Consider the following 21209-nt stretch of genomic DNA (forward strand, 5'->3'; position numbering starts at 1 on the left):
TATCATTCACAGGTTCGAAATTTGCAACCGATTTAAGGATCTTGGTTGTAACAGCAAACGCGGTTCCAAGCATCACAGCTCCATTGAGGATTCCTCTTTGCGCTTTGCTCTCGAAAAATCGGTAGCCTTCAGATTCAAAAATCTCTTCATCTGGGTACCTTGTTTCCTGTAGGGCCATTATGGATATCTGATTTTCGTGAAGAGCTTTGGTGAGGGTTTTCAGCTTGCCAGTTTGTGTAAGTGAATTTATGTTGAAAGTTGCTAGAAAGGTTTTGGATTTTGTCCTGAGTTTTTCACTCTTCGGGTTACACCGAGACGCTCCGACTGGTCTCTTGCATGATGTCGAATTGCTCCAGTGTTTGAGAGTGCTACTTGACGGAGGCTATTGAGGGCTAGGGAGGCAGGGGCGCGGCCTGTTTGAAGAAGATCCAGCGATACAAGGTAATGGCAGAATTTACCTAAACATGTGATAGTGCCTGAAGGTAGTTTGATGGGAAGATTTAAGCCGTTTTTAACGTAATGTTGTATTTTGGTGGTTTAAATTTAGGACCTTGGGCGCAGTCTTCGGACTCTATTTCTATTCCATACGGGGAAATACGTAACATAAGGGAACGCGAGTGGTGACCCTCTGTCGTCTCCCCTTCAACTTTTGAATTGCGTGACTAAAGCTTTGAACCTCTAAATTTTGAAGATCTTGTCTCGGCTTTAAATGTTCCTCCTTTATTCACTCTTTTTAGTATGGGATTAGCCTCTGTGTCATTGGGCCTTATGACCACATAAGTTCTTATTCTTCCAGTAACTTCTATAACGAATGCTGGTTTTTCGCTTCCTTGCCTTTTGTTGATGGGCTGTTATGTCCAAACTTTTCTTTTCATGATTAAGGATTTGTAATATTGGTAATTATGCCCCTGTTTATTCTTTAGAGTAACTGCGTCTTAATTTTGGTTCCCTTTTGGAACAGTAATTAAACTTACTGTGGAGCATTGCAATTGGTAAGCCCACCATGGGGCAACCGTATATGAACACTTTGATGTGGGGCCACCCTATGAGTTGCCGAGTGTATTTAAATGTGTAAAACGCATCTGATTGCCTGTTTGAGGCTAGGCACTTTTAATTTGGAGCTGAGACTCCTATGAAGTGCACCTGCTCAGATCAAACCTTGCTCTTCCACAATATTGTACCTGCCACGAGCAATTATGCTCTTTCATATGTAATTTAACGACTGGGTGTTTATCCAAGTTATTTTGTACCTGATATAGGACTTCTAAGTCCAAGGCACTGTTAGAGCTGACGAGTAGTGGTTATATTTTCAATTGTTCTTTGTTGTCCTATTAAAATTTCTATTCCTCAATTTTATGAAAGGAAAGAAATAAAATTTCCGAATTTGTTATTCTAAAAGTTGCTCTAAGTAATCCCCTATCCATCCTATTCCTCTGTGACCCGCAAAAACCCAGGAACAGTTATTATTAGTATTATATATCGAATACTAGATTTTAATATCTGGCAGCCTAACAGACTCTAAAGGAACAGTGCTCCCAGCACTTTGAAAGCAATGAGGCAACACCGGTTATAATATTTTCATCTAAGAAAGGAACGTGAAGGACTTTAATCATTCCAGGCTTGATGATTTGTTGACCAGTGGCTTACTAATCTACCAGAGTGCTTTTTACAAGGAAAGAAGGAGCATGCCAAAAATGTGACTGAGTATGTGCCACCTGAAAAAGAATCTCTTGACTATCGACAGATTAATTCTTTCCTTAGTGTCCTCATATTTATTTTCTGTCATAAAATAATTTATTATGCCAAGTTTAAGGTAAAATATAACGAAAAACCAATTTAAATACTTTTTAAATTATTTAATTGTTAGACGGAATACGTCAGAAATATGAAATACTCTTTCAAATAAAAATGCTACAAAATAATTATTTCTGCTTCTGTTAGGATGGTATTGTTAGTATCTTGTTCACAGGAAGACAATGATGAATACGTTTACAATAGAGACTTTATGGCGGAAAATCTTGTTGTGGTATATTTTCCAGTGCAAGTTTGTAAATAATGTGTTCTTCAAGTAAAGCGAGATATAAAATTAGGTAAATTTCTCCTTTTCTTGACAGCTTCCATATATTATGTGAAATCAAGCATCTTTCAATCAAACTTTTTAATTTGTTACGAAGGAAGTCATATTTTCTAGTATCGACTTAGTTAATGTAACTTTAAAGCTTTCAGTCTGTTGGAAACGCTAATTATAACACGTATTACATACCTGTAGAATATGCACACTATTAAATTACGAATGACATGTTTCTTTCTGCAAGACCATCCTCAGATTCAATGAACTCACTTAAAATCATGGGTATATGAGTACAATATTTTTTACTTTGCGTAAACTTGTCTGTGATTGAGAATTCTTAATACTGTGAACAAGTTAATAACAAATAATGATTGCAGTCGTCTTCAATAGTCACCTTAATACCGTGCAGAAATGTTTCTGGACTAACCTAAGCGGCTAATACCTAGTCCGTTACTTCAGCAGCTGCGTTTGGACTGCGGTCAGTGGCCTTGCCTAGTCTTGGTAGCTAAGTAGGGGGTGAGTGGAAACTCCTGTATGCAATGACCACTATTCCATGGAGAGGGGAGAGGAAGTAGGGGAGCGAGGGGAGTGTCGTGTTCCATGATCCTGTTCATTTGAGAAGTTTCTTCATACTATAATTCATTTTTATGCATTGGCGAGTAAATGCAAGTTAATGATTTTGATGAAATAAAAGTATGGAATTGAATTAAAGATTATCTAGTAAGACATTACCGTTAGTGCGTAAATTCACAGATAAGAACATCCTAATCCACATTCCAGACATTTAAGTCAGAGTAGATTCCTGTGGGATTCATTAAGCGCTGATGCAAAAAGTATAAACTTTTATAGTAATATTACAAATGAATATAATCTGAGAAGTTCACTAACTATTCAACTGAACAACAAAATGGTAGTTTTCACAATAGAATGTTTAGTAAGATTACTGTAGAGTATATCACAATTAGATTTTTATTGGCATTTTCTTAAAATACAGACAAATATAAACATTTATAAGCAGAAAGTTCCAATCATATTAATATTACATAAATAAGTGGAGGTCCACAGTCACACGTCAGCTGCAGTTAATATGTTGTCCACCTCAGTGTGTCTCGTCAGGTCAGTGTTGCAATTCGTGCTGGACGAAGTTGAACCCCGTCCTGGGTGTCTCAAGCCAGGACGATAGATCTTCTGTGACGTTATGGTTTCTCGAAGCAGCCGACTACTCCCTGCTCCGTGGAGTCCGCTAACACTGCCCATGGCAGCGCAAGTTTTGCAACCTAGACGCTCCAGTTGACGCTGGAAGGATCGACGGAAATTCTTTGACATAAAAGAATAAATGAAGGGGTTTACACACGCATGCACTACGGGTAGAACGTAGAACGTGACACGAAGTCTGTAGACAGTGCTTGTGAAAGGCATCATGCCCTTTGTTATGAGAATCTCCATGATGATGCGAGGACCCCAGCAGACCAAGAACAGCACAATGACGATGATAAGCATCTTGATGACCTGGGAAAGAAAAACAAAGATAAGGAACGTTCATAGTTAAGGCAACAATAACGCTAAATTATACGGCTCTCTGGCTGAATGATCAGCGTATTCACTTTCGGTTCAGATAGCCCTTGACTCGATTCTTGGCGGGGCGATGTCACTCACATCCCTGCACAACACTATCCTCCACAACAATGACATGCAGTTTCCCATACACGGTAGAAGCCGCGCTCCCTCTTCGAGGGTCTGCATTACAAGAGCTGCACAAGGCTAATAAAAGCGACACGAAATTATTATTGTTTGTTTTGTCAACATTACCTGCAGATCATATGCGTTGGGCGGTCTTGCATTCGCATAGAGCTTTACGGTCCGAAAGCTAAATTTGGACACTTTGAAAACATTTTTTTGTGTTAAATGAGGGAACAATAAAAACATGTCTGAAAAAAGGGGCATCATTTTTAGCGAGGAGGTCTTTGGATAGTTCTTTGGATGATTTAGACATCAACATTGTTTCTTTTGAGTTTTTTTACAGTTTGCTTTACGTCGCATCGACACAGATATGTCTTATGACGACGATGGGAAAGGAAGGGACTAGGAGGGGGAAGGAAGCGGCCGTGGCCTTAATTAATTTTCAGCCCCAGCATTTGTTTGGTGTGAAAATGGGAAAGTGCAGAAAACCTTCTTCAGGGTTTCCGACAGTTGATTCTATCGCACTATCTCCCGGATGCAAGCTCACAGATGCGCTGCCCTAACCGCACGGCCAACTCGTCCGGTCTTTTGAGAAGAGTTTCATATTAACCTCCTGAGGCCTGGCGTCCCTTTAGTCCAAAGGTGGTTGCAATTCAAATAGTGAGAGTTTCTTAAAGAAATTACGTACGTTTACTTCTTGTTGGTTAGTTTTAATAAAAGTGGACACTCATGTAATAGTTAATGGTATTTGTAGAATTTATGACTGGTATGTCATAACGAACCATGTCCACAAGGGGGCTAATACTGCAGCAGATATGAACTTCGTAAAACGCAGTATTTTAACTTATAAATCAGGTCATTGGACACCCCTCTACAAAGAATTGAACGGAAATCATTAAATTTATTTGCACGCAACTTTATTAAACAATAATTTATTTAGCTACAATATTTTCAAGAAGTACAAGAAGGAGAAATAAAACAGGAAAATGAGGCCACACTGCCTGCAGCCAACAAATCATTGGTTAAGTAAATTTAAAACACGTACAAGAACTTGAGCACATTTGCCTTGTATGAAAATGGGAAACCACGGAATATCATCTTCAGGGCCGCCGACAGTGGGATTAGAACCCACTATCTCCCGATTGCAAGCTGATAACTACGTGACCCACTTACTCAGTAATATCGTATCAACTGAGGCACTAAATGATTGAAGTGGCATTATATGAACTGTACTCAAGTTGTTGTACGTGTTTTAAATTTACTTAACTTACGTTTTATTGGATACAGGCAGTGTGGCCTCATTTTCCTGTTTTAGTTCTTCTTCTTTTCCTTTCTTGAAAATTATGTAATAAAAAAATTATTGTTTAATAAAACTAGCGTGCCAATAAATTTTATGTTTTCCGTTCTATTCATTGTAGAGAGGTGTACGAATCCTGCAGCAATTATGAACATAGATAAACACAGTATATTAACTTACAAATAAGGTCAGTGGACACCCCTGTAGATACTGCCTTCTTCTTCTCTTTAAAGCCACGTTTGACTCACATCTACTTCACAGCGTCAACACCAGATGATGACTAACGCTCACGGAGTGAACAGTGGGTATTTATAATATACTTCCTTTGCATGGTCATAGTGGCGCTACCAGGACCACTGTTTGTTGACTATCGCGCAAATCTGTATAGACGTCATCTTTCAGATGTGCATATACGCCTCCTGAATTTCGTTTGTTTAGCACAACTCTTTCTTGGTGTTGGGATTTCATTTTTCGCCTGTGTAAATATCTCCGAGATGGATGAAGTTGATCTTACAAGTAGGGAGAGTGGAAGGACTGTACCGTGAGTTAGACCTCTTCGGCTATTCAATCGTCCGCCAGCCCTACTGTCGTGTTCCCTATTTCAAATTCTTGAACTATCTGCTGGAATAATTTTGCACTTAAGCAAACAGAGGTCACCTCTGGCGTTTTACTAGTGTTGCCTAGTGTGCAGAGAGTTCATTGCGTGAAGAAATTTGTGGTGTCAAGGTTTAATTTTTTAAAGGAAATATTTTTATGATGGTAATGTCACGCCTGATAGTATACTGACATCATAACATGTTGCCCCTCTCCTGGTATCCTGTTGACAAATCATTGTCTTTGCTTTATTTTTCCTCGGGAATGTTCCGCTCGTCTGCTATTTAAGGGGTGGGTTTCGCTCTTGTAGTTGTATTGACGTGGGGCTGTATTACTTGAGTGGTGGTACGGAGAGGAAAGTCCCTCTGAGAGGTTATGGATAGCCTGGAAATGGTCTGACAAGGTCGGGAGGATACCAACTATGCAATCGTCTTTGAAGTGTAATCAGGGAAGATTTTTACAACCCATTTTAGACCGTAATATTCTGTTTTCGTTCAAATTTAAATTTTATATGCAGGATCTTTCTGGTATCTTTAACTTTTATGTAGGCTTCATTTCTCCGTCTTCGATCACAGAATTTTGTTCTGATGGGTCTTTGTAAAATATGAGGAAGCACGAGTGAGGTTACTTCGTTAACTTTCTCTCAGTTTTGTATTTCGTGACAAAGTTTTTTTGTTAACATTTAAATTTAAATTCTTTCTTTGGCCTTTAAACTTTTCTATAATTAGTCACCTGGTAGAGTGGATTAGCTACCACTGTACGCCCAGTTAAGGACTTCGTGTATACTTTTCTGGAGTGCTTTGATTTTAGCCTCATTTCATTTTGTTCTCGGTCTTTTGGACAATTTAAGCTTACTGATTTTCGTTTCCATTTCACGATCATGTAGTGTGGGCCTTCTGCTTTCGTTCTTAGGATCATTTAATCCATTTTTCTAGAGTTATCACCGACAGATAACGAGTGTACTTATCTCTTAAGCAACGGGTTGTCACCCCTTTTGTAATATTTCCTTCTACGTCTTGTGCAATATTTTATTCGGTCAAATGGGCGTCTAGGTTTGAGTCCCGACCTTTGCAATGATGTGAGGAGCTACGGCTTCTTTACTTCATGAATAATTTGGTAAACTGTACAGGCCGGCCTAATCGTAATTGTGTAACTGTGATCTTTAAAAGGTCAAGATGAGCTGATTATTATTAGGAGAGGCATCGAAGCTTCTATGCTCGTACTGGCTTGGGGCTTTGCTCTGATTTATTGCAAAATACTCGATACTTCTGATCATTGAATATGTGAATTATTACCTCCCTCCGAGGTGCTTTGGTGTAATTTATTCAGATCTTCTGAGCTCTTGCTTAGGTATAAGGTTATACAATGTTATGGATTGTTCATTAAATATTGTTTTTTCCTGAGCTTACAGCTCAGCGTTTATATACATGTAGTATATTTATTCTTAATGCAATATTAAATTGTTAATCAGCTGAAAAGAGAAGAAAATATAAACTTTTCCAAATTTTAACTACATTTCCTGAAACTTATGTTTTGCTTTGCCTACCTAATCAATCCTCCTTCGTCTTTTCTGCTGTGAGCCACAGTAATCCCGTAGCAAGTGGTAAGATATCAGCCACACCTTCGAACTGAATATAAATCTCAACTGGCAGGCGGTACGCGTGCTAAAAGTAGACTGTACCGCGCAGCAGCAGCAGCAGCAGCAGCAGCAGCACTACCAACAACTAACTTTCTCGTTGATAAATAATATAACTGTGAGGTTCTTCAGTATAATATACTGTGACCGTTCACAACGTAACCTATAGTTTGTCATGATACCCACGGGATGAAACATGCCGTTTTCCGCGTCATTCTACGATAAAAATTGTCCAAGTCAGGATTTTCCCACCCGTTCCGGGACACGATTGACAGTACGCTGACTCGCGCGACACAACTCTAGTTGTTGGTAATTAGCAGCGAGGCATTTCAGGAGCGCTTGTATTTGAAGTTTTCTCACTCCAACCGCGAGCGAGATGAAAAGAGACGCGTGATCACGTGACTGAGTATCTAGGTCACTAGCAGAGCTCATGGAGGATATCCAACGTAAGAACTAACATTATACCGTATTTTCCTCATTCATTCACCACTGCCAATTGACCAAATTCAATTGTTTTTCACCAGACAATTAATATAAATCGCACAATACTCAACGGATAGTCACGTGCAAACATTCATTTGAATCCGAGAATTTTACACATAATTATAAAGCCGAGAAGTGCTCTACCTAATTGAAAGAACGGTAATTACGCCATAACAAGGGTGCGCCTTAATGGTTACCAGATGTTGGGTCTTAACCGCGGCAACGAGCTCAAGGATTCCCCTAGCCCTCGTCATCATCCATTGACAGAGACCAAAGGACGCTTTTAAGATTGGTCGAGAATCTACGAAGCTATTTTAATAAGATTCACTCAGTGAAAATGGGAGTACAGGAGCTACAACTTGATACCCCGTTCGTTACTGTACGTTACGTATTACCGGAGTGCATTTTGAGAAAGGGGCGTTCATTCTCAGTTCGTCATCAGTTCGTTAACAGTTCGTCGTGACTTGAGTGTGAGTTCTTTGAGAACGAATCATTCTGAAGTGTGAACAGTACACTACCGTGATTTATTAAAGTTCGTGATTTTATGTGGAAGTAACCACAATTTGATTAAGCCATTTACGTGGACAGTGTGCCGCTAACAAATTTAGTAGAAACGGTACGAAACTGTGGTGATCGCTGTCCGTGTGACAATGATTCCAAGCTACCGTTTATTATTAACACCGTTGATTCAGCTCCAGTGTTCTGAGATGAACGATCCCACCAATTCCTTCTTTAACCATTTAAAACGTATAGGGTCACAGGTTAAAATATTCCATGTCTCAGGAGATCCAGGTTCACTCCTTGGATACAGTGAAAGTGAATGCTCCTCACTGTTTTTACCGTCAGATGGATTGAACCTCCTGCAACTACATCTAGTGTATTTAAAGTGCATATGTTTTCTCTGTTAATTACAGGGAGTGAAAATTGTATATTCATGAGATATTGGATGTTTGAAGTCGCTCTGTTTCGTACACAGAATTGCAACGTTCTATATAATGTCATGTTGGTATATTTGCTGGAATCCTAATGAAATAGGCGTGTGTATTATATTGCATATTCAGCAATGATTAATTTAGGGAAATGACGTGATACGACCTCCAAATTTTTGGAAATATAGTCATAGGAACATACAATTTACTTCAGTTCATTCGATGTAAGGGTATCGTAACTTGGTATAATTTGAATATATTAATTCTCGACAGATAAACAGAATTATAGCAGGCGGTGCCCATACCAATTAAATATTTGCAATCGTGATAGGCAATGCGCAATGTGATAAGTGCAAGTGCAAAATGTAAATAATTCAAGAGGAAACGCCTCTGGAAGATTGAAATAATTGAGCGTAGAATGAAGTGTAGAAAGAGACTCCCATACTTCTAAAATGTCAAGATCGACATAAATTTATTTTTAAAGGGTATTGTATGGCATATCCATGTGAATAAGATGTGTTTCACTAGTATAGTAAAGTTGTTGTATAAGATATGTTTTATCTTCTCATTAGTAATGAACTAGTAATCCTCTCATAATTAATACCCCTACTATAGAAATTATTAGAAGATTATCGCCCCATCGGACGGTCCATTCAGACCCGTAATGTTCTGTCGACTTAGCTAGCGTACTATTCTAGTAGGGGAGATGAGACTTCGATACTAGTCTGAGTTCGAAGCCCATCAGAGGTGCTCCATTCTAATATCATATCTATGAGCCACGGTACTTTATTTATGTACTGAAGCCTTGGACAGGTACAATACGTTTATTAAGAGGTTATACCTGGATAGGATGTGATTAATTAATGAAAACAAATACAGTGCTTTACATTGTTGTTGGTGTTTTTGACAGAATTTCCTTAGTACTTCAACACAGAACGTCAATGGAGTACTATAGGGACTACTTGACTTACTAGGTTTTAATTTCTTTTGCTGTCTTTGAATGCACAATTTCAACAATATTAGAGTTGGGTAAAATGTGAGGTTATGTATTATACCCGCTTCTCCTAATAAGCACCTTTAATGAATGAAGCAAAGACATCCACAATCTTTTTACTATTCAATTTAACGCCATTGAAGATAATATTTCTGCATTTAGTAAAGCTCCAAAAGGTTTTAGGGTTGATGCAAATACTTCATTCCTATTCTATAACTTAGGATTTGTATGCCTTACTTATCATAACATTAGTTTCTCTTCCATTATCTTTATATTTATTTAAGCTAAATTCAGAACATTCTCAACGTCTCCTATGATATTCCTTCAGTTTTATTATGGCAATAAATTCCTTTGTAAACCAACATGGATACCCCTATTTCACGTAACATTTTATTTCAGGTACAGTTTCCTCTATTAGGGAGTCAAATATCCTACAGAAAGCAAACGAATTTCCACACTTGGATCTCTGAAAATATCTGTTTCAATCCAACCTTCATCACATAACAGATTTTTACGTTAATGAAAGTTAGCCTTATGAAAATGATAACTGTTAACTCTTTGAGGTTTTGTTAATTTTGCAAATTAATTCCTGCATAATTCAAGTGACAAAGGATACTAAACGTCTTGGGATACAAGAAGGCCTGAATCTCTTGTCAGTTTCACATTGTCGTTTACGTTGTTAATATTTTAAGTACAATGTTATGAGAGTTATCAATCAATCAATCAATCAATCAATCAATCAATCAATCAATCAATCAATCAATCAATCAATCAATCAATCAATCAATCAATCAATCAATCAATCAATCAATCAATCAATCAATCAATCAATCAATCAATCAATCAATCAATCAATCAATCAATCAATCAATCAATCAATCAATCAATCAATCAATCAATCAATCAATCAATCAATCAATCAATCAATCAATCAATCAATCAATCAATCAATCAATCAATCAATCAATCAATCAATCAATCAATCAATCAATCAATCAATCAATCAATCAATCAATCAATCAATCAATCAATCACCACTGATCTGCATCTCCTAAGTGGCAGATTCACTAACTGTCGTATACCTAGTCTTTTCTTATATAATTGCAAAGAATTTGGAAATTTATTGTATCCTTTTGTAAATTAACTCCTCGTCCTATAAACAAATATTTGCTCCAGTTTGAACTCTAGAATTCCATCTTCATATTATGATCTTTCCTATTTTTAAAAACATCACTCAAACTTATTCGTGTGCTAATGTCATTCCATGCCATCTCTCCACTGATAGATCGGAAGTTCATGGGGCGAATCGCCTGGTATGATTGTGTTACCTCGCTGTAAAAACACGTTTCTCTCAATCATTTGTACACAAAATATTTCAAGATGTGCCATCCCACTATCAATGTAAACTGCTGAAATATCCTTATAAACTGCTAATAAAACATCCCATTTCCTACCTTTCTGATATCGTCAAATGATGCTATATTTTAAACTAATTACTTCCTTAATATACATTCGCGGGTGGAAATAAGTTTCAGTTAAACTCTGTTGCATGGGGGCCAGTGTATATTCTTGTAGTCCTCTAACATTATGAGAACACGTATGTAAGTTTTCGTGTATATCCCTCTTTTTTAATTATTAAGATCAGAGTCTAACATCCCCACTGACTTTAATTTATACAGATATGCCAGTTTCCTTTTCTTCAATTTTATATTGCCATCTTTTTCTGCATAGTTTTTTTCCCTGCTTTACTCGTCTCGCCTAAGTTAATATCCCTTTCCTGTAAGGCGTTAAGCTGTGGTTTACATATAATTTCCTTTGTAAACCAACATGGATACGTACGTTGTTTTCTAGTAACATTTTCTTTTAGGTACAGTTTTGTCCATTACAGAATTATTGCCTCATTTGGATCTCTGAAAATATCTAATTCAACCCAATCTTCATCCCATAACTGATTTTAAAGTTAATGAAAGTTAGCTTTATGAAAACTAAAATTGTTAACTCTCTGAGGTTTAATTAATGTTTTAATAAATTAGTTTAAATTAATTTAATTAATTAATTTTTAATTATATAGTGAATTAACTCATTGATTATGCTCATTAATGCCGAGCCTTATTTTGTTAGTGTTTAAGGTTTCCCTTACCTTGCCAACTATTCTGACTAATCCGAGCAAGTGGCTGCGTGGTTTGGGTGATGTAGCTATCAGCTTGCATTCGGGAGATAGTGGTTTCGAACCCCACTGTCGAAAAAACTGAAAATGGTTGTCCGTAATTTCCCAACTTCACACAATGTAAATGCTGGGCCTCTACCTTAATTAGTGCCAGGGTCGCTTCCTTCCCATTCCTAGCGACGTAAAGCAAAATTGTAAAAAAAGCAAATAAGCAATAATCCCTCACTTGATTGTTATTAGTGTTTCTTGAGCCTCTGTCTCGTATCTGTCATCTTTGAAGTGACCCAATACTATAGGCCCAATCTACATATTTTACAATAATTTTAGTAGGTTTTTCATGTTGTAACTCTGACATTCCATGTATTTCCAATGTTTTTCTCTTACGGTAATGTTGTTAGTCGTCTATCAGTAAATGTCATCATGTTGCTTGTTTAATAATACATTTTTAGTTCTGAAAAATCACTTGTTTCCTTAAATTCTTGAAACTTCAAAATGAAGAATTCTCGTCCAGCTTCTCTTGTAAACATCTGAAATATTTGTAAAGATCTTCTAGAGTAGTCTTTTGAGATTTATGAGATTTGGGTTGAAAGTAATAAATGCTAATTTGCTCGGTATGTTGGGCAACCAATTGTGCCAGCAGAAGCTCTTTGGTTGATATCATTTCCCATATTTTTAAGCATGGGTTGGATGAAATTATCACACTTTCATGGTGTGGTTGAAGTTTCCAAGAATATGTTAACTTTCTCCTTTAGATTAAAGGAAGAAATGTGGAACCAGTTATTACGCACATCACATTGGATTCTAGGGTTTTTGAATTTATGTTTGCCCACGCGATTGACTTAAAAAAGAAACCCACGCACATGCACGTTGTAAGGTGCCACTAGCGCTCCCCTCTAAATTGTTGTTATTGTTTCTATTAGAAAGTAATTCGAAGTGGGTTCAATCAGTTGCCAATAGTAAAGGAGCAATAGCGGTACCACGGCCCTCCAGTCAGAGGTCGCGGAGCGGGTCACGTGACTGTGCGCGGGGACTTTGAATTCGACACACGCAAAATTGGAATTCCACGTGCTTTTGTTTGCAAACAAAGCCACGTGCTTTTTAACAGCTGACAGCTGTCATCTTTAAACAAGTGACCATCGCTGACCTCAGTATTGTCATCTTTACGTCGCTAAACATCATGGCTACCACCTTATGCACGTGGTGCCGCGAAATTTGAATTCTACGTTCTCTTCAGGGGCCTAAACTCACATTAACGGCTAGTCGCCCTTCCCGAAGTATAAGAGAGCAAGCCTAACCTCATGGAGGGTCCTAACCTTAGTTTTACGGCTAGATGCCCTTTTCGACGTGGACAGTCGTTATGTTGGAGAGTATTATGTTACAGGACGTATTTTTAGGGCGAGATGCCCTTCCCGAGTAAATGTTGAGCAGGAGGACAATTACGAATCTCTTCTGACGTTGTTTTAAATAGTAGGGCAATGAGGATTGACATAAGTAAGCACACGTAACCACATTGAGGAGTCTAACTACACAGGGCCGTATTTTTACGTCAAGATGCCCTTCCCGACGTCAATTGCACAAGATGGCGGCTATACATAACTCTTTATGAGACGGCTTCCTAACCTCACTTTAACGGCTAGTTGCCCTTAACGAGACTAACCTCACATCCGCCATCTTGAAGGGACTGTCCTTAGTTTTATGACAAGATGCCCTTCCCGACGCCAATTGCACAAGATGGCGGCAATATACAGCTCCTTATGAGACGGCCTAGGGTCTGCTTGCGCAAGATGACGGCTGTTCGTGTGAGACGGCCTAGGGCTGCTTGCGCAAGATGGCGATTGCTCTTATCAGACGGCTCATGGGCTGCTTGCGCAAGATGGCGGCTGCTCTTATGAGACGGCTTAAGGGCTGCTTGCTCAAGATTGTGACTATACACGGCTTCTTATGGAGAAAGATGCCGGCCATGGGCGATTGTACAAGATGGTGGCTATACATGGGCTCTTATGGAGAAAGATGACGGCCAAGTGCGCTTGCGCAAGATGGCGCCTATACATGACCTCTTATGGAGAAAGATGCCGGCCATGGGCGATTGGGCAAGATGGAGGCTATACATACGCTCATATAGAGAAAGATAACGGCTATGGACGATTACACGAGATGGCGGCTATACACAGGCTCTTATGAGAACGCTTAGTGCTATAAGAAATACATTGGTTACGTTTAAGCCCCTAGCAGTGGAACAAATTAACGGATAAACATGTAACTTGAAATTTCGGTTCGGAAATATACTATTTGAATCTGTTGGCATCGGTTATAAGCATGTAGCTCCTGCGGAAAGTGAAATTAAACAGAACGCCCAGTGCCATAAGAAATACTTTGGTTACATTTTAGCACCTAGCAGTCTAGAAAATTATCGGATAAACATGTAACTTGAAATTTCGGCTCGGAAATTTACTATTTGAATCTGTTGGTATGGGTTATAAGCATGTAGCTCATGTGGAAAATGAAATAAACAGTTCGCGTAGCGCTATAAGAAATATATTGCGTGCATTTTTAAGCCCCTAGCAGTCGAACAAATTATTGCATAAACATGTAACATGAAATATCGGTTCGGTAACATATTATTTCAGTCTGTTGCCATAGGTTATAAGCTTCTAGCTCGTGCAGGAGCGAAATTAAACAGAACGCCTAGTGCTATAAGAAATACATTGGTTACATTTAAGCCCCTAGCAGTCGAACGTATATCGGATAAACATGTAACTTGAAATTTCAGTACGGAAATATACTGTTTGAATCTGTTGGCATGGGTTGTAAGCATGTAGCTCATGCGAAAATTGAAATTAAACAGCACGCCTTGTGCTATAAGAAATACATTGCTTACATTTAAGCCCCGAGCAGTCGAACAAATTATCGCGTACACATTTAACATGAAATATCTGTTCGGAAACATGTTATTTCAGTCTGTTGCCATAGGTTATGAGCTTGTAGCTCATGCAGGAGCGAAATTTAACAGAACGCCCAGTGCTATAAGAAATACATTGGTTACATTTAAGCCTCTAGCAGTCTAACAAATTATCGGATAAACATGTAACTTGAAATTTCAGTTCGGAAATTTAACTTTTGAATCTGTTGGCATGGGTTATAAGCATGTAGATCATGCGGAAAGTAAAATTAAACAGAACGCCTAGTGCTATAAAAATACTTTTGTTACATTTAAGCCTCTAGCAGTCGAACATATCGGATAAACATGTAAATTGAAATTTCGGTTCGGAAATATACTTTTTGAATGTTTTCCCCTTGGTTATAAGCATGTAGGTCAGACGGAACGTGAAATAAGAAATACATTGCTTATATTTAAGCCCCCTTGCTATCATTCTTTTTTTAACTTTCAGTGATGACATTATCATGGTTATGCATGTTTAGACTTGTTCGTTATCAAGTTTACTTAGTCAAGCCTTTATAGATGGAATGAGTATGTGTAAGGAGGCAAAGGAATGCAATAAGTACAACATTCTGAATGCAATGAAATACTTATTGTATAATGATTTACCAAATTAAAACAAATTCAACAGTCTTGGTTTTGCTGCCGACAAGGTTGCTATGCTCTTTAACAGCTTTCTGCGAAGAGGTAGCATGCTTCCGAAATTGTAATGCCTCCTGCAACATTCAAATTAAACAAAACATGACAGCTGCTATCTTAGCATGTCCTATGTGCACTAACTTAACAACGCAGTGCGAGGAATTTGAAATCCACGTGCTTTTGACAAGTTCTATCCACGTGCGCGTAGATTTTGAATTTCGCATGGTGACGCAGCATACCACGTGACCGTGACTTCACGACCACGTGCTCTTGTTTGTAAACAAAGCAACGTCCTTGGCCACGAGCTTTTCTGACAGCTGTCAAGGTGATAGTGGTCATTTTGACGGACCTTAACTTCACTTTTAAGGACAACAGAGCATCGCTAACCTCACTGCTGTCATCTTTACTGCGCTAAACCTCATTGCTGCAACCTTATGCACGTCGTGGCGCGGAATTTAAAATCCACGTGTTTTTTTCGCATCTGTCAAGATAACAGCTGTCATCTTTTACCACGTGGGCGCGTAAGTTTAAACAGCAGAACATCGCTAACCTCACTGCTGTCATCTTTACGGCACTAAACCTCACTATTGCCACCTTATGCACACAGTGGCGGGCAATTTAAAATCCACGTGCTTTTTATCAAAATTCTATTACTATGAAGGTAGTAGGGTCGTAGCCATAGTTAAGGTACATCTCAGCCTTTGCTTGGAAAACCGAGTGTAGGAGGGTTTACCTTAAACGGCTTTAAAAATAGCAACTTCGTCCTCCTCCTCCTCTGATAGGGCATAGTTCCTCCTCCTACTCCTCCATATTTGACGCAGTTTTACAGATAGATAGGCAGTTGTTATTTGCCGGTGTTGTTGCAGTGTGAAACTAGACATCGTATCTACCTTTAAAACATCTATTATGTTTATGTGTGATCTTTGTAGTGTGAGTTTTTCAAGACTTGACAATCTTCAACGACTCAAAGCTGTAAAGCATAACTTCGAAATATATGCATGCAAACAATGTACTGCTATAATCAACAGACGTGATAATCTCACACGACATGTAAATTCTAATGACATTTGTTTAAATAATTTACGAGTAGGACGCACAGAAACATTAACTAAATGTTGAAAGCGCGACATAAAGAAGCGTAATCGAAACGATATAACATCGTCTCAGCTTACTACATGTTCTGTTACTAACCTCGCACCACCAAATAAGGATGAGAGCATAAGTAAGAACAAGAAGAACCCAAAGTTTCTTTTCCATCATAGCTTTTTCATTCTACTTTATCTTCTAAGCCAATAACATGTTTTGTAGCTGTGCAAACATCTCAAGAAGTAAGCAAGATGCAGCAGGGGAAGAAAACACGATTTAACCGCTTCTTTTCAATCAAACCGTGTTGAGTTTTTATCTGCTGATAACCTTGCAGGAGCACATACCGCATAAAAACAAGTTCTTCCCTTTTCTACACATCTACTGTCTACACGTATTAGCAAAACTCTGTTACCCTATGCAGATGTAAGATACTGTAAAGACGTTAACTTACTCGTTGAACGATTACAACTCCTAAGAGCTTATCAAGATGTTGGGTACACAATGTATGTACGAGAGATTAAAAAAGAGAATTACGCCGTAAGCAAATTATTGTGTAACATAATCCCTTCCCGACACTATTTTTTGAATGCAACAATTTTTAAGATAACAGCTTCCTCCTCATCCGACCAGACATAGCAGTGTTCGTTCTCCTCCCCCTCACAGGTCAGCTACGTTTCTCCTCCTCCTCCTCCTCCTCCTCCTCCTCCTCCTCCTCCTCCTCCTCCTCCTCTTCCTCCTCCTCTTCGCAGTTACTGAGGTCAGCTCAATCCCTTTTTCTACGGAATAGTCCTTTATCACCAACATAAGTGTGTGCTTCGACATCATACGCTATGGAACAGAAAGAAGAAAAAAGTCTTCACAGCTACAGACAATCATCTTAATAACACAAAACTGTCAATATGCATGCTGTTCGCATGCTAATACGCAACATCTTATTTGTCTTACACAAATAAGTATGGCTATTCAGATGTTCTATAAACATAGAACATTATCTCCGATGACGAAATATCTGATTCAATGTTTACCATCAGGATTTTTATCTACGTACGCTGCTCCTATCGTAAATAATTTTCGGGATATCCTTCCTCTCTATAGTAAGATGTAAATCGATGTAGCTTTATGGAGAACCTGTCAACGTCATTACAAGCATCGAGGACACAATGATGATGATGATTGAGATGGACCAAATCCGAGGACTGAACACTGTACACAGTGTATGGATGAACTTTTTCCATTCATTTCAGTTCATGATCAAGATAATTCATAAAAGGAACAAACCACATGAATAACAACAAGGTAAAAACTGCATTATATTCTTGTAAAACATAACATATATAGTAAAATATAACTCATAGCCACTAAATGTTTTGTTTAATTTGAATGTTGCAGGAGGCATTACAATTTCGGAAGCATGCTACCTCTTCGCAGAAAGCTGTTGAAGAGCATTGCAACCTTGTCGGCAGCAAATCCAAGACTGTTATATAAGATTGTTTTAATTTTGTAAATCATTATGCAATAAATATTTCATTGCATTCAAAATGTTGTACTTATTGCGTTCCTTTGCCTCCTTAGACCTACTCATTCCATTTATAAATGCTTGAGTAAGTGAACTTGATAACGAACAAGTCTAAACATGCATAACCATGATAGCGTCATCACTGCAAGTTCAAAACAGTATAATAGCACGGGGGCTTAAATGTAAGCAATGTATTTCTTATTTCACGTTCCGCATGAGCAACATGATTATAACCCATGCCAACAGATTTAAGCAGTATATTTCCGAACCGAAATTTCAAGTTACATGTTTATCCGATAATTTGTTCGACTGCTAGGGGCTTAAATGTAACCAAAGTATTTCTTATAGCACTAGGCGTTCTGTTTAATTTTACTTTCCGCATGAGCTACATGCTTATAACCCATGCCAACAGATTCAAGCTGTATATTTCCGAACTGAAATTTCAATTTACATGTTTGTCCGATAATTTATTCGACTACTAGGGGCTTAAATGTAACCAATGTGTTTCTTATAACACTAGGCGTTCTCATAAGAGCCTATATGTAGTAGCCATCACGTGTATTCGTCCATAGCCGTTATCTTTCTCTATATGAGCGCATGTATATCCGCCATCTTGCGCAATCGCCCATGGCCGGCATTTTTCTCTATAAGAGTTCATGTATAGGTAATCGCCCATAGCCGGCATCTTTCTCTACAAGAGCCTATGTATAGCCGCCATTTTGCGCAAGCCCCCATGGCTGTCATCCTTCTCCATAAGAACCCATGTATAGCCGCCATCACGTACAATCGCCCATGGCCGGCGTCTTTCTCCATAAGAAGCTGTGTATAGCCGTCATCTTGCGCAAGCAGCCCTTAAGCCGTCTCATAAGTGCAGCCGCCATCTTGCGCAAGCAGCCCCAGGGCCGTTTCATAAGGAGCTGAGTATAGCCGCCATCTTGTGCAATTGGCGTCGGGAAGGGCATCTTGCCGTAAAATACGGCTCTGTGTAGTTAGACTCCTCCATGCGGTTACGTGTACTTATTTATGTCAATCCCCGTTGTCCTACTACTTTACAACAACGTTAGAAAAGAATCATCATTGTCCCACTAAACATAGCGTCGGGAAGTGCATCTCGCCGTAAAACTACATCCCGTAACTTTACTCCCCTCCAAGATAACGACTGTCCACGTCGAGAAGAACATCTAGCCTTTCCTTTTCTTAGACGTATTCGAAGATCTTGGAAATCAATCGAACATTTACCTTGATAATTTATCCAATTCCTTACTACTTGTCCTATAAACGCGTATTTGTCCCAATTTGTGTTTTCGAATTCCAACTTTATCTTCGAATTATGATATGTTCTACTTTGAAGAACGTCGCTCAAGCTTATTCGTCTACAAATCTCATTCCACCCCATCTCTCCACTGGGAACGTACTACATAGTCGAGCATCTCGTCTCCTTATTCCCAAGTCTTCCCTACCCAAAATTTGAATTATTTTCGTAACACTACCACTTTGTCTGCAATCACCCAGAACAAATCGTACCACTTTCCTTTTGGTTCTTTTCCAGTTCTCGTATCAAGTAGTCCTGGTGTGGGTCACATACACTGGAACCGTACCCTATTTGGGGTCTTACCAGATATTTATTTGACCTCACTTCTACATCCTTACAACCTAGTTTGTGTGAAGTTACTAATGTTTGAAATATAAAATATTCAGATATTGGTATCACTGTTTGTGTTAAAGCTACTCACAAGTATATGAATTAAATTATTGAATACGTTGAATTTAGGACACTTTCAGTTAATACATTATATTGTGGACAGTCTTCAACACTTACATGTTCTTTGAATAGTCTCGGAACCAGGTAAATCCACTCATTAACCCTAAGCAACATGGACATAATTGGCAGTTGTCACAGGATGAAAGAAATAAAGCCAAATTACAAGCTTCTGAAACAATTTGTGAAGGCTCCAGTTAACCAAGTCCTACTGGATTAGTAATTAATTGGCTGGAAAACGGCCGTGTCCTATTATCCTGACATTTGCGTTGAATTGAAATGAAAAGAAAAATGTTGGTAGTCCGAGACGTTGATGAACTAATTACCTGCTGTCTTGCTCTCCTTACTTCATCGCCCCTGTGGTGAGCTCGAGCAGCTTTCTGGCTGCCCATTTGCCCGTTACTGCAATGTGAGTCTTCCTGAATGCATTCCTCCTGATGGCAGGAGGGAAGGGACCGTCGACGGCTGGAATTTGGATTCTTCAAGTTCTTCATGCTGAAACAGATCACATACAGCTCACACACTGACCGTCCCAGAAGCTCAAATACCACCAGACAATAGCAGACTAAACGAGTAGCAGGGCATCAGGTACAATTGACGTTGGAGACACATGGCTATCGTGGAATGGAAAACTTCACTCTAATCATAATAATTTTATTAGTTTTACTTCCCGCTAACTAATTCTACAATTGTCAGGGACGCCGAGGTTCCGGAAATTTGATGTGTAGGAAATATTTAGGGACCGTTAAATCTACCAAACGTTTGGTCACTTCCAAACGTTAACAAGATGAAACACAAAGGACTAATAATAATAATAATAATAATAATAATAATAATAATAATAATAATAATAATAATAATAATAATAATAATAATAATAATAATAATAATAATAATAATAGAACCGTGAGTTAGGCCTCTCCGGCTATTCAAATCATCCGATGATGTTGTGTTCCCTTATTCTAGTTCCTGAATTATCAGCTGAAAGAATTTGGACTTAAGCCAATAGAGTTCTTCTTTGCTGGCCTACTACCGAATCCTAGTGTGCAAGAATGTTAATAACATGAAGCAATTTTGTAATTATGTAAAGGGTATTTATTTTTGAGTGTATTGTCATGCCCGGTAGTGAAGTGACATCATATCATGTTGCCCCTCTCCTGGTATCCTGTTGACCAATCATCACCCTGGCTTTCTGTTTTCTCTGGAATATTCCGCCTGTATGCTATTTAAGGGATGTGTTTTGCTCTTGTCCTGGTCTGGACGTGCGGCGTGATTATTTGTGTGGTGCTTCGGAGAGGACAATTTCTGGGTGTCTTGCCACTGTGCCGATGGGCATTGTGCTCAGCTAGGAGCACAGAACACTCCCCACATACTCTCATCATTCAAAAAATACAATGCAGCAAAAAGCAAGTACAAAAGA

At 38.6% G+C, this 21209-nt stretch overlaps 1 protein-coding gene across 2 annotated transcripts in view; it reads right to left on the minus strand.

The window, feature by feature from the left end:
• Positions 1-3052: 3052 nt before the first annotated feature.
• LOC136863322 (allatostatin-A receptor) overlaps positions 3053-21209 on the minus strand; it is a 1657357-nt gene continuing 1639200 nt past the window's right edge. For both annotated transcript variants that reach the window (XM_068225909.1, XM_067139709.2), the window contains exons 8-9: positions 20116-20284; positions 3053-3580 (exon numbers count right to left, since the gene is read on the minus strand). In XM_068225909.1, coding sequence (XP_068082010.1) covers positions 3137-3580; positions 20116-20284 — 613 coding nt within the window. In that variant the 3' untranslated portion in view covers positions 3053-3136. The remainder of the gene's footprint in view (positions 3581-20115; positions 20285-21209) is intronic.

This window comes from Anabrus simplex, chromosome 2, assembly GCF_040414725.1.
Source record: "Anabrus simplex isolate iqAnaSimp1 chromosome 2, ASM4041472v1, whole genome shotgun sequence".
NCBI lineage: Eukaryota > Metazoa > Arthropoda > Insecta > Orthoptera > Tettigoniidae > Anabrus > Anabrus simplex.